The 16139-nt window shown below is 39.5% G+C and overlaps 1 protein-coding gene across 2 annotated transcripts in view; it reads left to right on the forward strand.

The window, feature by feature from the left end:
* LOC136442590 (E3 ubiquitin-protein ligase LRSAM1-like) overlaps positions 1–16139 on the forward strand; it is a 72644-nt gene that overhangs the window by 352 nt on the left and 56153 nt on the right. For both annotated transcript variants that reach the window (XM_066439535.1, XM_066439534.1), the window contains exons 2-8: positions 1547–1600; positions 3683–3727; positions 5030–5104; positions 5815–5883; positions 11022–11106; positions 11356–11477; positions 14864–14906. In XM_066439535.1, coding sequence (XP_066295632.1) covers positions 1547–1600; positions 3683–3727; positions 5030–5104; positions 5815–5883; positions 11022–11106; positions 11356–11477; positions 14864–14906 — 493 coding nt within the window. The remainder of the gene's footprint in view (positions 1–1546; positions 1601–3682; positions 3728–5029; positions 5105–5814; positions 5884–11021; positions 11107–11355; positions 11478–14863; positions 14907–16139) is intronic.

Genomic DNA, 16139 nt, shown 5'->3' on the forward strand with positions numbered 1-16139 from the left:
GTAAGAAAGAAGGAGTCCATATTTTTTTTTTCATTTGGCATTTATCATATACAGTAGAATCTACTCTAGAATCCGCTTAACTGCACACCCCATTTTCCAGCGTATTTGGTGCAATTATCCGGCTGGTGCAATAATGACAATGACACCAAGAAAGGCCGTCATTTGCTCCTGAGCAAATATAGCATGTTTCGCCAATACTCCTCCCCATGCAAAAGTGGGCTGTCCCAAAATAATACCTGGGCAAATTGAAATATAATAAAATGATTACAAAAACAAAAATTGGGACAGCCCATTTTGTCAGTTTGCCAGGCTGTTTGACAGTTTGTCAGGCCCTCATCATTCTCTACCAAACCGGGCATCTGATCTACTATAGTACCATGAACAAACTACAAACAACGAAAAATTCTGCCGTCGAAATATTTAGATTGTATCTACGTGCACAGCGATTGCACAAATAAATCAGAGCTCGGACGACGTCCGTCGAACACTTTATAATCATAAATCCCAAATAAGACGGTACCATCTCTTGGACACGGACGAAGTCAGAATCAACTGACATGGTAACAAGCTCAAATTTGGACCGTCTTGTGTGATTCTCATGAGAGAAGAAGGAGAAGAAACCTGACAAAAACAATTTGTTTCGTTGGCGAAACATCATAATGCGAAATTGCGCATGCCCAGCTGGACCGGTCTTTTATTATTGCAGCAGTATGTGAATATAGCGCTGCCGCGAACTTAAAACCGCAGACAACACCCCATGTCATCCTTAATGCGAAATCAAATCCCCGCGAATTTAAATACACTCACAGTGATAAGACAATGTACAGGTAGAGACAAATCTTTATTGAGTACAGCATGCTGTCTGCCAAAACGCAATACCGCCTTTGGCAGGCGTGCGTCTCTTTATGGTGACGACACGCCCCTTGACCCGCCCAAACCTCCCATACGATCGCTAGCAACGTGATTGTCAATGGAGACCACCTTCTTTTGTTAGTGAAAAAAATTTTAGACATATTGTGCGAATTTGTGCCTCTAGTCTAGATCTACATAGGCACGTATCAGCTCATTTGTACCATGTTTGCCGATTTTAATTTAAGCGCACCTTTTTAGTTAACTTGTCAAGAATTTTTGAAAAATTTTGGTGCAGTTATCCGGCATTGGTGACAATGCGCCGTGTAGATATGCGGAGTCACTAACAAATTGCAGTGAATGGGAACCGGTTTAGGATTTGAGGATTCGGTGCAGTTAAATGGAATGTGCGTTTATCCGAGGTGCAATTAAGTGGCTTCTACTGTATAATCATTGGAGTCAGGACGTTTGTTGAAATCAATAAAATGGCCTGCAGAAATTAAAACCTTACAGTCTGGTCTTACATAGGTTTACCTATAAAGTAATGTTACCAAACTGATTTAATGTGACATCTTGAGATGGTTTACAGGTTATGAGAACAATCAATCAATCAGTCAATCAATCAAACAAACAAATTAACAAACTACTAAAGCTTTTAAAAGGAAGTTGGATTTGTTCATGTTTTTGTGTTGTACAGGCCAAATCCAGTCCAGAGCCTTCCTATGACTTGTCTGACTGTGAGCTGACAGAGGTAGGCCATTAAAAATGGTTACTTTGTACATCTTCTAGAACATGTAAACTTTGCACTGTACTACAGAATTGTTCCAACAGCAATTTTAAAACATTGAGGAAATCTGCTTTTCCCTGCTAACGCAAAGTAAAATCACCAAACAGGGCTCAAAATACCACTTGCATGATTGTTCAAGTTTGTGCACGTTAAAAATGGACACACTTTAGTAGCCTTGAAGCAGCAAGAAAATTAAATTAAAACAGCAAATTTAGTATTTTTGTTAGAATTAGATATTGCAAAAAGCTAAAAACTAATTATGTTTTCTTATTAGTGGATTTAACTTTTTCATCTGCACTAGTACTAGTGCAAGTTGACCCAAAACTGTATTTTGAGCCCTGCATTTACACTAATTTACACTACAGTTCGAAAGAAAAGTTCTGTTTTTGTTTTCTGCGTAATGTTATATCTGAATAGATGCGTAACGTTATCTAAATCTTGTGTTTTAAAGAAGTAGGTTAACATTATTCTTTAACATACATAATGTTACATGTATGTCAAACTTACTTCAAGATGTGCACAAAAATCAAAATGCCATTTTTGCTCATCTTGGCTTTGCGAATGTTACAAAGCATAGATATTAAAAAGTTTGAATATCAAAAAGTGTTGATGAGATTTAACGGTAGTAACTGCGTAATTTGATGATTTAACTTTATTGACTTTACTTTTATTCTTTTTGTTACTTTACTTGTACTTTATGTAACTTTAAAATGTAATGTTAACATGTATTTCATGCACTTCTGGTAAAAAACAAAAAGGACTTCAAAATTGAAGAACATTCTATAGCTATTAAAAGTATACCATGTATTAGTAGCCTGCTTTGCGGCCTTCCATGAGCGGGGTTGGGGTTTTGTGAGCATGAGAAATTCGCGTGAAAAATTTGCGCGTCAAAAAAAAAAAAAGTTCAAGAACTGCGTCAGAAAATGTGCGTTACAAAATTCTTAGTCAGAAAAATTTTACCCCATGATATGATTTTTCATCTGTTTCCTGAATTTTGGGTTTGAATTTTAGGTCCCTTGGGAATATCTAAGCTGGCTCCCAAGGGATTTAAAACCTTTTGGGGGGTTTAAGCTTAAAACGTGTAATAAGATGACATACAATGGAATTAAGTATCCTATTGTTGCATTCTACAGTTCAAAATGTTGTTCTTTCAATCTTCATGTGATTTTAAGTGATTTTCAAATGTTAAGTTTTCACGCACAAAAAAGTTTGAAATTTTTGTATGTGAAAGAATCTGCTTGAGAAAAGATGAAATTAGGCTAAAAGAATGGAGAAAAGCTTCAAATAGTTACATTTTACAATACAAAACCTTAAACAAGTATGTTAACTATGTATTTCTGAAAGATTTAAGTGATTTTCAAATGTTTAGGTTTCCAGCCCCAAAAAGTTTAACTATTCCCAAGGGACTTAAAAATCAGGAGTTTTCAAACCAAAAATTCAGGTGTCTGATGGAAAATTGAATCATGGGATCACATTTTCCTGTCTAAGATTAGTAAGAAAATTATACTACACATTTTCTGACATGTTTTAAGAAATTTATTTTTTCACGCGCAAATTTTTCACATGCAGAAAACCCGTTCCCTATGAACGCTGTTACGCTGGTGTGTATTGTTGGGCCAGGGGGAGTTAAAAAAATAAATTTCTTGAAATACGTCAGGTAGTGCAAATCTTCTGACACATTTCATGCATGCCTTGTTTGTGCATATGAATTGCTTCTTGCAGCACTGTTTATTACTTCTTGGTGGGTACATTAACTGGCCTTTTGAAAGACATGATTGCTTTTGTTGGAGCTGAAATATCGCAGGCCTTCTAGCGCCGCAGACCCAACCTTTCCAGCATAAGAACCTGGCCAATACATGTATGTAAAAAAATCACGAATCAGCACCCCCCCCCCCCCCCCCTCCAACAATTAACACCAGCACTTGTGGAAGTCCGAGAAGGAGGCTAATGTCACACCAATAATCTTAAATGAAATATTCATTAACTAAAGGTAATTAAAGGAAGTGAATGCATTTTTGAAGATAACTGTGTTTCTTGTTCTTAAAGGTACCATCAGGAGTATACACGCTTTGTAAAGTGCTGCAGAAAGAGGTATGCAACTTTACAGACCAAGAGTTCGAAGACTTCATTTCTCCATGAAATTTTTTGACCTTTTATTTCTGAATATCTTGTTTTATCTTGTCTCATTGATCATGGAAATTATGTTGTGATTAGCATAACCCATTTTGAACTGGAGTTCGGCATGCCATCCCATACCTTCGCCGACTGGTGTTAACTTGAATGATTTGTTTGAAGTGTTATGGATTGTGGGGACAGGTCTGTATGTGTTGTTTGTGTTGGTAAAGCTCGCGGAATTTCAAATTTGCCCGAGCGTCGACCATATTTTTCGCTGAAAACCTGCCCCTTCACAAATTGAACGGAGCTCGGACGACGTCCGTCGAACACTTTATAATCATAAATCCCATATAAGACGGTACCATCTCTTGGACACGGACGAAGTCAGAATCAACTGACATGGTAACAAGCTCAAATTTGGACCAACTTTACTTTCTGATTTGTGGCAAATCTGTAGGACATGAGTGAAGTGGGTGGGCACACTGAAAATAATAACCTAAACAGGAATTTTGTCATTAACCAATCCGAATACTAGCGCAAAAATCGGGTCTAAATTCCTCGGATGCCCGCCCGAATATTGGCCGAGCGCTGGGCGTTGCTCGGGTGAGCTACGGGCAAACTGTTGACGAGCTGTGCGAGTTCAAAAATCGTCGCCGAGGCCTCGCTGAATTTAAGTGCAGCTTCCAGTGCCCCGCAAACGTCGACCGAGCTCCGAAAATTCGCCCGAAGCCCGTGGAATCGCCAGGACGTCGGTCGTACTTTGCCCGAAAATCGCCACTCTCTCAATCGCCAAAATGGGTTATGCTAATTGCCACTCTCAATTCTTGATTTGTGACGGGGTCTTAACTCTCATAAAGGATTATGAGATAAAGGACATAAGACACCAAAATACAACATTTTCCTATTATCTGAAATAGGAATAGCACCATTGAAGGAATATAAACGTTTAAAACAAATACACACCCTTCTGATGTTATTTAACATTGAACCATTAGAAACCATACTTCCATGGATCCAGCTCTTTATTCTTATCTGATCTTCTCACCAGGTGATTATATTAATCAGTGACTAATACCTGCTCATGACGTCACAATGAACACGGCAGCCGTACATTTTGTACTGAAGATGAGCCTGGTCCCTTGTTATAACCTCTGGGAAGGAGGGTCACCTCCTGGAGGAGTATTGAGAATAGGATTGTGGGTACGTTCGCAGTTACAACTCACGATCCCTTTGCTGACTTGCAATAGTGAAAAGTTGCTCTACATTGATGTTTTTCAGGTACTTTTACTCCATTCCAACTTCCTGACCTCTCTCAGAGGAGGTGGTCTTTTGAAGGACTTGTGTGCTTTGAGGGTAAGTCTGCCAGTGCCAACATGCACAAACAGCTGGAGGAATTTTACTTCAATTTCTGTTTCTACGTTTAATTTTTCTATCAAGAGTATCCTGCATATGTCATGTATCCTTTCCATTTATCATTGAAAGTACCTATATTGAAAGTTTTCAAAGTTGTAGTGTCTTAAAAGTTGAAATAAACCACAAAAAAAGAACAACATTATCCATAAAACAATTGACTACATTTAATTCTACTATACATGATCAGTTGTAAGCTTACAAAATCTGTATGACACATGTTCATACAATGTAGCAAAGAAATATTGAATTGCTTGTTTATTTGACCTGTGAGTCTGTAGTAAACGGGTTGTTGTAAACTGTAACATTTTGAGGTGCATGCAGAGCTCGAAATACTGGCGGCATTTACCCTTTTTGTGCACCTAATTTTTGACTGTGGGTGCACCAGTGCACCTAGATATATGGTAATGGTACTGTGGTGGTTTGTCCATCAATCTTATGACGACAGACAGCCAAAATTCTCTTTGTTTACCTAAATTTTTTAGGTTATAATTAGGTCCCCCATGATTGAACTTATCCCCAACAATAGTTTTAATAAGCCCTGACACCATAGGTACTCTATATCTCTGATACTTAAAAGCAGCTGTAGATGGAGGTTTTACTGAATGTCATATTACTTATTACTTATTGAAATCATTATTCTTTCATGTTAGGTCCTTGATCTTCACCAGAATAGACTATCATCTCTACCAGATGACATTGGTGAGCTAGCCACCTTGCAGGTGAGTAACTGATGCTCAATAACATCAGAAGCGTTAAACCTTGTATTTTGTACAGATTTCTGAGTTCATTGAGCAATACGCATACTGTTGTTGAATGTAATCAAGAACGTTGTATTTTACTAATTTTTAGTGCCATTGGTGGCAAATGCACTTCCAAACATTTGTAATGATTCAGCATGCGAAATACCCGGTTGCGCAGTTGCACAGCGCAACAATATTTCGGTTGGCGTTATCTCTTAACTCATGTAGTGCCGGGCGCAACCTTAGATTTTGAGCCTAAGAACTCAATCAGAGCCCTGGAAGATCACAAAAACACAGTGTCACTCTCATAAACTTCAGTAAATTTTCAATTGAAACAAAGAAATCAAAAGAAATTGAGAATATTTTTGATACTTTCTAAAGATTGATTACATCCCCTGCCTTTATTACTCCGGGAAGGAGGATGACCTCCTGATGGGAGTATAATGCTTTTGTTTGCACGTTCGCACTGCTAGAGCTCACGTTCCCATCGTCCCATTGGTGTGTAACTTAACATGTCGTTTGATAGGTTGGGCGCGGTGATGCACAATGTCTTTGTTACACCGTAACTGTTTTTATCGTCAATGCAATATAATTTGTAATTGCGCCCCAGGCCTATATTGACGCCAAGTGGAACGGCCCTCCCATAGAGACTATGCTTAAAGCTGGACCGCTGTCGCCCGAGTGTCGTAAGCAAATATAGGGTAGATTCTTTCGCTACTTGCTGTGATCGTATTGTCACTGTTACATTGTAAAACAGACAACGTGCATCGCCACACGCAACCTAGCAAAAGATATGCCAAGTTACGCACCAATGCGGCAACTGGAATTGTGAGTTCTAGCTGCGAACATGTGCAGAGTGAGCTCCTGTATGTGTATAAGTATGCTGTCCAGTCGCAGTGCACGTGTGCAGGGGACGGTGCACTTCAAGTTACGCACTGCGATTTTTAATTTCAAGATCACCGTGTGAAAATGGGAAATCTCTGGACCTTCAAACTTACCACACTTGTAGTTTGTAGTACGGAGGCTGTGACAATGTAAAACGTTTACACAGGGATGAAAGATTGTTGAGATATGTCTCTTAGGAAAGTGCCACTGGCCGCGGAAGTCACTTCCGGGGTAAGCTACGATACTGGTCACAACCACGTCGTACCTGCGATGGGGGTTTCTTCCGTCAAAACAGTGTACGTTGTACGTTTGCAGGGTGCAAAATACCTGGTTGCACGTTGCACAGTGCAACAAGATTTTTGTTAGTGCAAGTTAATTCCAAACCCAGGTAGCGCAGTGTGCAACCTTAGATTTTGACCCAAAGATGGGCCGCGTAACAAAACTGGTGACAAGCATGAGGAGGATGTGCCGGGCTGTGGTGACAGTGCATGGCTTGTGTACTCAGTATGAAGCCACCTTCATCATAACTGAAGCTCCTTTACGCATTTTTTTTGGTTGGCTGAAGACTATCCTTGGCTTTCATATTAATGTGTTTTGTTGATTTAAGTTTCATATTACCCTCGTACAAAAGCCACGTGCTACCAGCAGAAGAAAAAAATACTGAATTGAGCGTTTGACATTAGTAGGGTTATCTGGGCACTTTTTTTATGTGACCTGCTCGCATAACAAGGTCTGGTGCTCATTGCATTAATTTGCAACCATGTTCAGTTTGGTATCATGGGAAAGAAAATCTCACAAGCTTTGTAATGATATATAAATCATTGAAATTGATCAAGAAACAACGGAGATATGATTGACCAAAGTTATGTGTCCAAATTTTTGTGCTGAGTGTATAATATGTTGGATTTGTTGGTGTAAGATAAGTTGATGTGTGCGTACATTCCCAGAATTTCCTGTGTAGGGTTTTGCCATGCAGGTATTTGGTGATGTATTTTTATGTTTTAAACTATGATAGCTGTGGTGTGGGTCCATATATGTGTGTCAAGCTAACGTATCTTCATTGGTAGGTGTGTAGCAGTTGTGGAAATGGAGGTCAAGTTTGAAAATGGTTCACCTGGCGTTTTCCTACAGTACAACAAGAGGTTACCCATATAATTCTCTAATTCAGTCCTATACATAGAAATAAGGAGAACAAAGAGCCCTGGGTGTTCACTGATGTTTTAATGTTTATGTTTAACAATGAAATAGAAGTCCCCGCAGGAAAGTACAGGGTCTGTAAAGTAAAGTATCACAAGATGATACAATGTAGGACTGGCAGTTCTAATCGAGAAAACGCGCATAATAAAGATGACATACAATGGACGAAACCATTAAAGTCTGGGGCCATCATTAACAGTTATCCAGTATGATGGGTCATCCTTAGACAATTAATCGCCAAATACAACAAAATAAACCAGGGTGAGTAATTCCTAGAAGTGAATTAGGGTGTGTGATTTTACAACTTACATCAAGATCCATTTCATGCATTTATCTTACAACTAGCAGGTCACTGGCAAAGGAAATTAACAAGCAGTACCTTACCCACAATGTACACAGTCACTATAAATACTTCACGGAGAATTGCTTCCCACGGACTCTTGTTTTGAAATTTCTACCATTTTTGAAGAAGAAATTCGCAGACTCACACTGCTGTTAATTACACAAAAATAGAGTAGAAAGGCAGCGCTCACACCCCGCCGTGCTCTCCTCAAGACTGGTCGGGAGTTAAGTAAACAAACAGTTAACGGGTCTACCTATAATGTTAGCAGCACAACAATCATTATCAGTGCCTAATCCATTGGCTTCCTTATCAATCAAACCTAAAAATCTTGCAGAAACGACCCAAATGCGTTAGAAATAACAGAAAGCAGTGACGGAAGCTGTATATGTTGGTAACAGTAGTCTCCTGTCCTCCCCACGGGCGTTCCAGCATGTGTTCAACTGGGACTAAACAACTGACCTTCAGCAATTCCATGTCCCAGAGCAAATTAGAAACGTTTGCACTGTGTATACTAAACTACAAACAAAAAGTTCGGAAACTTAACTTTGGTCGATCATATTTCCGTTATTTGTTTACCGATTTCAATGTATTACATATCTTTTAAAAGCTTATTTGATTTTCTTTCCCATGATACCAAACTTATTGTGATTGCGAGTTCATGAAACGAGCATCAGGCCTGCTAAAGTGAGTGGGTCGAAGAAATAAAGTGCCCAGATTACCTTACTATAGTCAAACATGCTATTCCGTACATATTCTTCTGTTGGTATTGACTTCTGTACGAGGGTATTGTGTAAAATCAACAAGAATAAACAAGACATATTCATGAAAGCTAAGTTTATTCTTTATCAAAACCAACAATCTGTGTCTTAGTAACGGGTTAGCAAGGAGTCTTAGTAACGGGTGGCCCAGCCACGCGCTGTCACTACAGCACGGCATGCACCTCCTCCTCATACTCGTCACCAGTCGCGCAATGCGATGCTGTGGGATAGCGTCCCATTCCGCCACCAGCAGTCGTCCTAGGTCAGCCAGCTTTGTTCTCTCGGTCACTCTTGCACGGACAGCTCGCCCAAGCTGATCCCATATAGATGCCACTCCATCCTCTCTACACCTGCATGCTGGAGATGGTCGGCGATGATCCCTGCCCGGTGTGGGTGGGCGTTATCATCTTGCAGCAAGTCATTCGGCCCCATGTTATGGAGGAAAGGGATGGCCACCGGATCAAGTATTGTGTCACGATATCTTTCTACATTGAGGGTTCCTGGTACAAGTCTTGTCTTCCCCTGGAGGTTATGCCTCCCCATACCCCAATGTTTGTTGTGAAACAATAACAAAAAATAACACCTGTGGATGACGATACTGTTGCAGGACGCGTTTTTTTTGTGTGTGGTGCAATCAATTGGATCTTCGATGTGCTAAAAATAACCTTGGGTGTTCTGTGTGCTAGAAATAACCTTGGATGGTCTGTGTTCTAAAAATAACCTCAGAACCCGAGGAAAAATGTATTGAATCATCATCTGCGCCCATACCGATAGGATGTCACAGCGCACGTATGACACCAACAGGGAATTTTGGGCACTTTTTCTCCGTGACCCACTCACGTTATTAGTCCTGGTACTTGTTCCATGGGTTTTCAATCACAATAAGTTTGGTATCATAGAACAGGGAATCGCACAAGCTTTATAATGATATATAATGCATCAAAATCGGTAAAAAACAACGGAGATATGATCAACCAAAGTTAAGTTTCCGAACTTTTTGTGCGTAGTTTATATGCCACAGGCAGGGAGATTTCAGTATTTGTATTGTCTAGCTTAGTACTGTACCAAGCTGTCTAGCTGAGTACAGTGTACCAAGCTGCATAATCAGCTCTGTTGGTGTGACAATATACTAGTATACATAATATTATATAGACACAATATATATAGACACAACACACATGTACATTTTGTAATTGGCACAATGTGAATGTAGATACATGTGTATGATAGACCAAACTTGAATAGTAAAGTATTGTTATTGTTTTAAATAAAATTAGTATAAATCTATATAAAAATTATATTGTTGAGCAAGAATATTGAGCTAATAAGGTCCCAAATGTAAGAAAGACCAAAGAGCTATTTAAGCGTGCCACACATGTATCATGGCGGACTTCTGTGCATCGAGATCGGCGTTTCCTGTAGGTTTTACGCAGGCTTACTGGCAGCTCCAGCCAAATGGATCATAAGTATCACATCTGAAGATAATAAAAAGCGGAACAGTTGATAGTTTGAGTGTTTTTATTTCATTTCAGAACGGATTTTAGTTGAACGGTCTCCCGAGATCGGTGCTCGCACGTACTCACAGGCGCTCCGTACGAACTTCGCAAATTCCGTATTTTCCCAAACTCTGTCCTTCATAGAAATCAAAAGATCGTAAAATATAATTGTTCAGCTATTGTCTGACCGAGTATTGTATGTCAACTGTTTGCCTCTTATATCAATGCGGAGACCATAGAAAACATATGGCCCCATATGGCACCCTGGGACGGCCGTCAAAGCGTGTTCCTGTGCACATTTGACGCCGTCGAAGTGTGCTGTGTGGCACGCTTACATACCTGATTGCTGCATACACATGTACTGATATGCTGTGCACACAAGACCAGCTCTGTTGCAGTATCAATGTCGCCAACTGGAATATTTTGCCTTTTTTTCAGGTGTTAAACCTGGAAAACAACAAATTGACAAGTCTACCCGAAGCTGTTAGTCAGCTGCAAGCTTTGCAAACCCTCAACTGCAGAGGTAATTAGTTAAATTTTACATTATTGTATTTGGAGTTAAAGTCTTCATCCCAATGTTATTTTGATCGTACAAGAAGGTAACTGGAGTTTTGTAGTTGTACATCATAAAATTGGGCCAAACTTTGATAAATAAAATCTCTACAGTATCATAAAATGGCATCCAATTGCTGTCACAGTGGCAAAGTTGTTAATTTGATAAAAAGATTATAGCCTGATGTTGATTATTGGCATTTGCTTTTGCCTTACACAGAAAACCGTCTAACAGATGTCCACAGTGCAATTGGTAACATGAAGAGCCTTCGTACCCTGGACTTGTCCAAAAATAGAGTCTCTGTCTTGCCTAAACAACTGTGCAGGATAAAGACACTAGAGGTAGGTTGGAACTTTTAACACAATTTTTCCCATCAACCTCTCAACTACAAGTTACAGTATGGCATGGGGCCTTTTCATGGATATTGTAGAGCTAATAAAAGGTAATATACAGTCACATAATTCCTTTTGTATAGAGGGCTGGGGGTTTACAGGTGGTCACATTCCAGAGCCTTGCTAATTGGTGCCATTTCCTTCATCTCTATTCGACCTCTATCTCAGTTCACTACCTTGCCATTAAGACTCAGTCTGGTATTTCCACATTGCTTATTCCTGCTGCAGCTTAATTACTTGTACATGTACATGTATAAGGACTTACCGGTACCAGGTTGGTTAGTTAGTTAGCCTACCACTTAAGGTCAATGACTTTTGATTCTAAGTCCATGACCCTCCCCCCAACCCAGAATTTTTTTACCATGACCCTCCCCCCCACCTTGAAAAAATGACCCTCACCAACCACCCCCCACCCCCAACGCAACAACCCTCCCCCCCGCTAAATATTGTATGGTCCCTAAGTATTTAGTACCTTTTGGCACAAAGTTGAGGCAGGGGGATGCCCTACCAAATTTATGCTTCTGTTCAAGGATTATCAATGGTATAGTTTCCAACAATGTAGAATCAACATGCTGTAAGGTTATCCACAATCCAAGTTTGTGTCAGTTACAGCAGAAGGGAGCACAGTAAAGTTAATTGTCAATGACATTTTTTGCCTGCTATTAAGGCTGCAGCAAGTAAAGCAGACTCCAAATTTAGTGCGCGCTGGCGAAAAAAAAAAACAAGGCAGGCAAAAAAAAAAGATATCCACATTTTCAAACTTGAATACCATAAAGCATGTATAGGAGAATTGAAGTGATAAAAACTTTTATCCCTATATCCAATAAAACAGTAACTAACACTGATGTCATCATTAAAATCATTCTAAATTCAGATCCGGGTTTGTATAGCACATCAAGAACGCGGAGAAAGCGTACACTGGGTACGGAAGACTCCTGTCAAGTGGCAGACTGACTGACTAAATAATGCTGGCTCTGCTCACTTCATCTCAACTGAAATTCTCTCCGCTATTGCTGTCTTGACTGTCTGCCTGAATTTCCGTGCCTCAGAAATCCCCCGTCTTTTTATTCTGTCTTCAACACACAGACAGCTAGACAACGGTCTACTCCAAAGGCATGACATCAGTTACTTTATCTGACCCTGTTATCGGATTTGTCACTTCACTGTCTTCATTCAAGAAAAACACATAGGATTACAGGGTGCAAAATACTTTTTTGAGCCAGGTTGCCCATGTTGCAACCAAGGGTAAATGCTAGGTTGCACATCCAAATTTCAGATTGCTCCAGCAACATTCACCGATTTCTTCAAATTAAGCTCGTATGTAGCGTATAATACCGTAAAATCCCTATTTACGTACGCACTTTTTAAACTTTTCAAGTTGCAAGCAGGTGCTCCAGGCCGACACCAAAGTTGGGGTGCGTACGTTAGGAGGGGTTCTTCCTCAGGAAAATCGCATATCAGCATGAGAGTATGGTACATCTTCATGCAAATGAAGTGTGGAATGCTACCACACAATCAATCAGTAATAAAGAATAAATAATACATATATTCAAATTGTTTGATATTTTCTACCCAGAAACATTTTCTCAGTAACCCTTTAAGTCGGTAAACATCATTGGAAGGTTGATCATGTCAACCTCTTAACTATAATATATCCACCGAAATGCTGTAGAGAGGGTGCGTACGTTAGGAGGGTTTTTCCCCTGAACGTTTCAACTCACTGAGTCAGGCTCACAATCGTCCCCAAATTGGGGGTGCGTACGTTAGGAGGGGTGCGTACGTAAATAGGAATTTTACGGTACTACTAATATTTCAAAATATAAATTACATGTAGATAGTATTGTGTTCCTATTGACCTAACAACATCTTGTTTAGCCGAGAGCAGTGTGTTTTCGTCTTTTTCAGCTCAAATTCCACGATCTATGAAGGGTTTTGGATGGTTTAAAACGAAAATGTGTTGATTTCTTTATTTCAATTGAAGATTTACCGAATTTTATGAGAGTGACACTGTGTTTTTGTGAGCTTCCAGGGCTCCGATTGAGATCTTTGGCTCAAAATATAAGGTTGCACACTGCGCTACCTGGGTTTGGAATTAACTTGCACCAACCGAAATCTTGTTGCACTGTGCAACGTGCTACCAGGTATTTTGCACCCTGGATTACACATTGCTGATAATAATGGCACAGCAATTACAGACTGATTCCAATTACAAGTTTGGTATGAGGGCTGCACTATGTTCTCTTGTAAGTTGGTGATGAGGAGCAATCTTATTACAGCTCGCATACACAAGAATTGTGCAACACATTTGTACCGATTTTTCACCATTCCTACATGTGCAAATGCCTATTTTACGGCTTCTAGAACGTTTTTGCAATGGAAATGACAGACGTTTGAAACATATTGCCCCATTTTCGGTATATTGACCATTGCCAAAGGGTAAAAAAATGTTTTTTATTTCAAAATTAGGCAAAAATCAAAGCGTGCGCTGATGTCATCCATAAAATTTACTGTGACCTAACTTCATATCACTATTAACGGTTTTGGGCATGCATGGACAAAATCTAGGTCATACAAAGTTGATGTGTTAACTGATCAATTACAAACCCGTTTACATCGTATACGTACAAGAATAGCATACTTCTATTCAAAACAATTCAAAACTTTCCATTTATTCTGTGTTAAAGAAAAGGCACGGACAAAAATTTTGAAGTTCGTAGAGCAATCACCAAGATAAGAATTTGTAGTCAAAGATTGAATGTGGAAATCGGGAGATACCATGATGATTATAGTTTAATATGGATTCCCCATGACCAGAGTTTTTGTCCATTCTGTCCAAATGAGATTGAAGATGAATGACACTTTATCCTAGATTGTCCACGATATCATGATGAACGCTCAAACCTTCTTTCCGCTTGCTCAACAGAATTTGACACATTTCATTCTATAGATAAATTCTAGAAGGAGACAACCCTTACTGTGTACAAATAGGTAAATATATCAAAGAATGTTTAGATCTTAGAACTATCAGACAAGTGTAAGTGATGGGTTAAACTCGACATGTTGAATTATTCATATACTTGTACGTAGGTTAATCATTGTTTGTTGTTTGCATGTATACTTGTAGTAGACCTTACTAAAGTTGCTGTACTTTTGATGTGTCAATAAAGATGTCACTATCTACAAGAGGGTTGAAGTGTGGTGACTACTGCAGGAAAAATAACGAATGCCTCTAGAGTTTCTGTGCAACTTTGTTATCTGCAGGCTTGCATAGTATTGGTATCAGTTTTTTTTGCTGTGCTTTTGTGGAAGATAAAATGTGCTGTTCTTGTCTGTAGAGCCTACTGGTGGATGTCAAGCAGATGGTATACCCTCCAGCAGGTAAGATTTCCATTGCTACAGTGATGTACGTCAAGACACTAATAATAATCTTAAGGGGTAACCAGGCTAAAAGTTATCATCCACTTTGGGACATGCACACTATACTTGTTGTGATGTGTTTTGCAAAAATCTGTTCTAATGATCCATTAAGAATCAAATTACATGTAATAATAGTATGATCCTTTGTTATGCATCAAAACAATGTGTATTGAGTTCTTTGTCACACAACCCATTGAACCGTTCCCGAAGAACACCATATCGAACATATATTTCATATCATTATCATTACGGTATATGTACAATGTATCTATTTCGAACACCTCAGCCAAAAACAGTGCTAGAAGGACAGAAATTGCATGCGTTAAGCAGGGTTCGTATATCTATTAGTGGCAGGGTTTTCCCTGTATCGGCTGCACAAAATTACACCCTACAAAATGCAAGACAATTATGTCTATTCATTAAAACTCTGCCTCCACTCCCGCCACTTCACATCAACAGCCATGGCCCTCAGGAAGTTCTCGTTCCCAAACTGTTGGTTGCAAGCAGACCTGAAATGGGACTTTCTTGTCAACCAGTGTCATCATCAAGCAGACCGCAAAACACCTCTTTCTCCTGAAACAGCTAAAAAAGTTTCACCTCCCTCAGAAAGACCTCCTAGTTGTGTGCACATGTTTTTATGTACAGCTGCTCCTCGAATATACTGGTCTCACCAGTACCCTGAAGCAAAACAACGTGAGAATAGGCAGCGCTGGGCATGCCACACAATTCATAGGCAAACATTACACCTGTTACTCAGAAGCCTGTATCCAACTCAGTCTCCTCACACTGGAGTATAGATGTCAACATCTATGCAGGAAGTGTGAGCCCAGACTTTTAAACTCAACCATCTTCCATAACTGGCTCCCCCTATCCCGTAGAGAGATCAGTGGACACCATACTAGAAAATATAATAATCTGGTCACAATCTTTGCTAGAACCCTTCATTCAAAGTAGAGCGAGGAACTTAACAGTCTGATGATATGTGGGATACTGCTATTGAGGAAATAGCTTAATAGTCTGATGATATGTGGGATACTGCTATTGAGGAAATAGCTTAATAGTCTGCATGATGATATGTGGGATACTGCTATTGAGGAAATAGCTTAATAGTCTGATGATATGTGGGATACTGCTATTGAGGAAATATCTTAACAGTCTGATGATATGTGGGATACTGATATTGAGGAAATATCT

This window comes from Branchiostoma lanceolatum, chromosome 9, assembly GCF_035083965.1.
Source record: "Branchiostoma lanceolatum isolate klBraLanc5 chromosome 9, klBraLanc5.hap2, whole genome shotgun sequence".
In the NCBI taxonomy this organism is placed as follows: domain Eukaryota; kingdom Metazoa; phylum Chordata; class Leptocardii; order Amphioxiformes; family Branchiostomatidae; genus Branchiostoma; species Branchiostoma lanceolatum.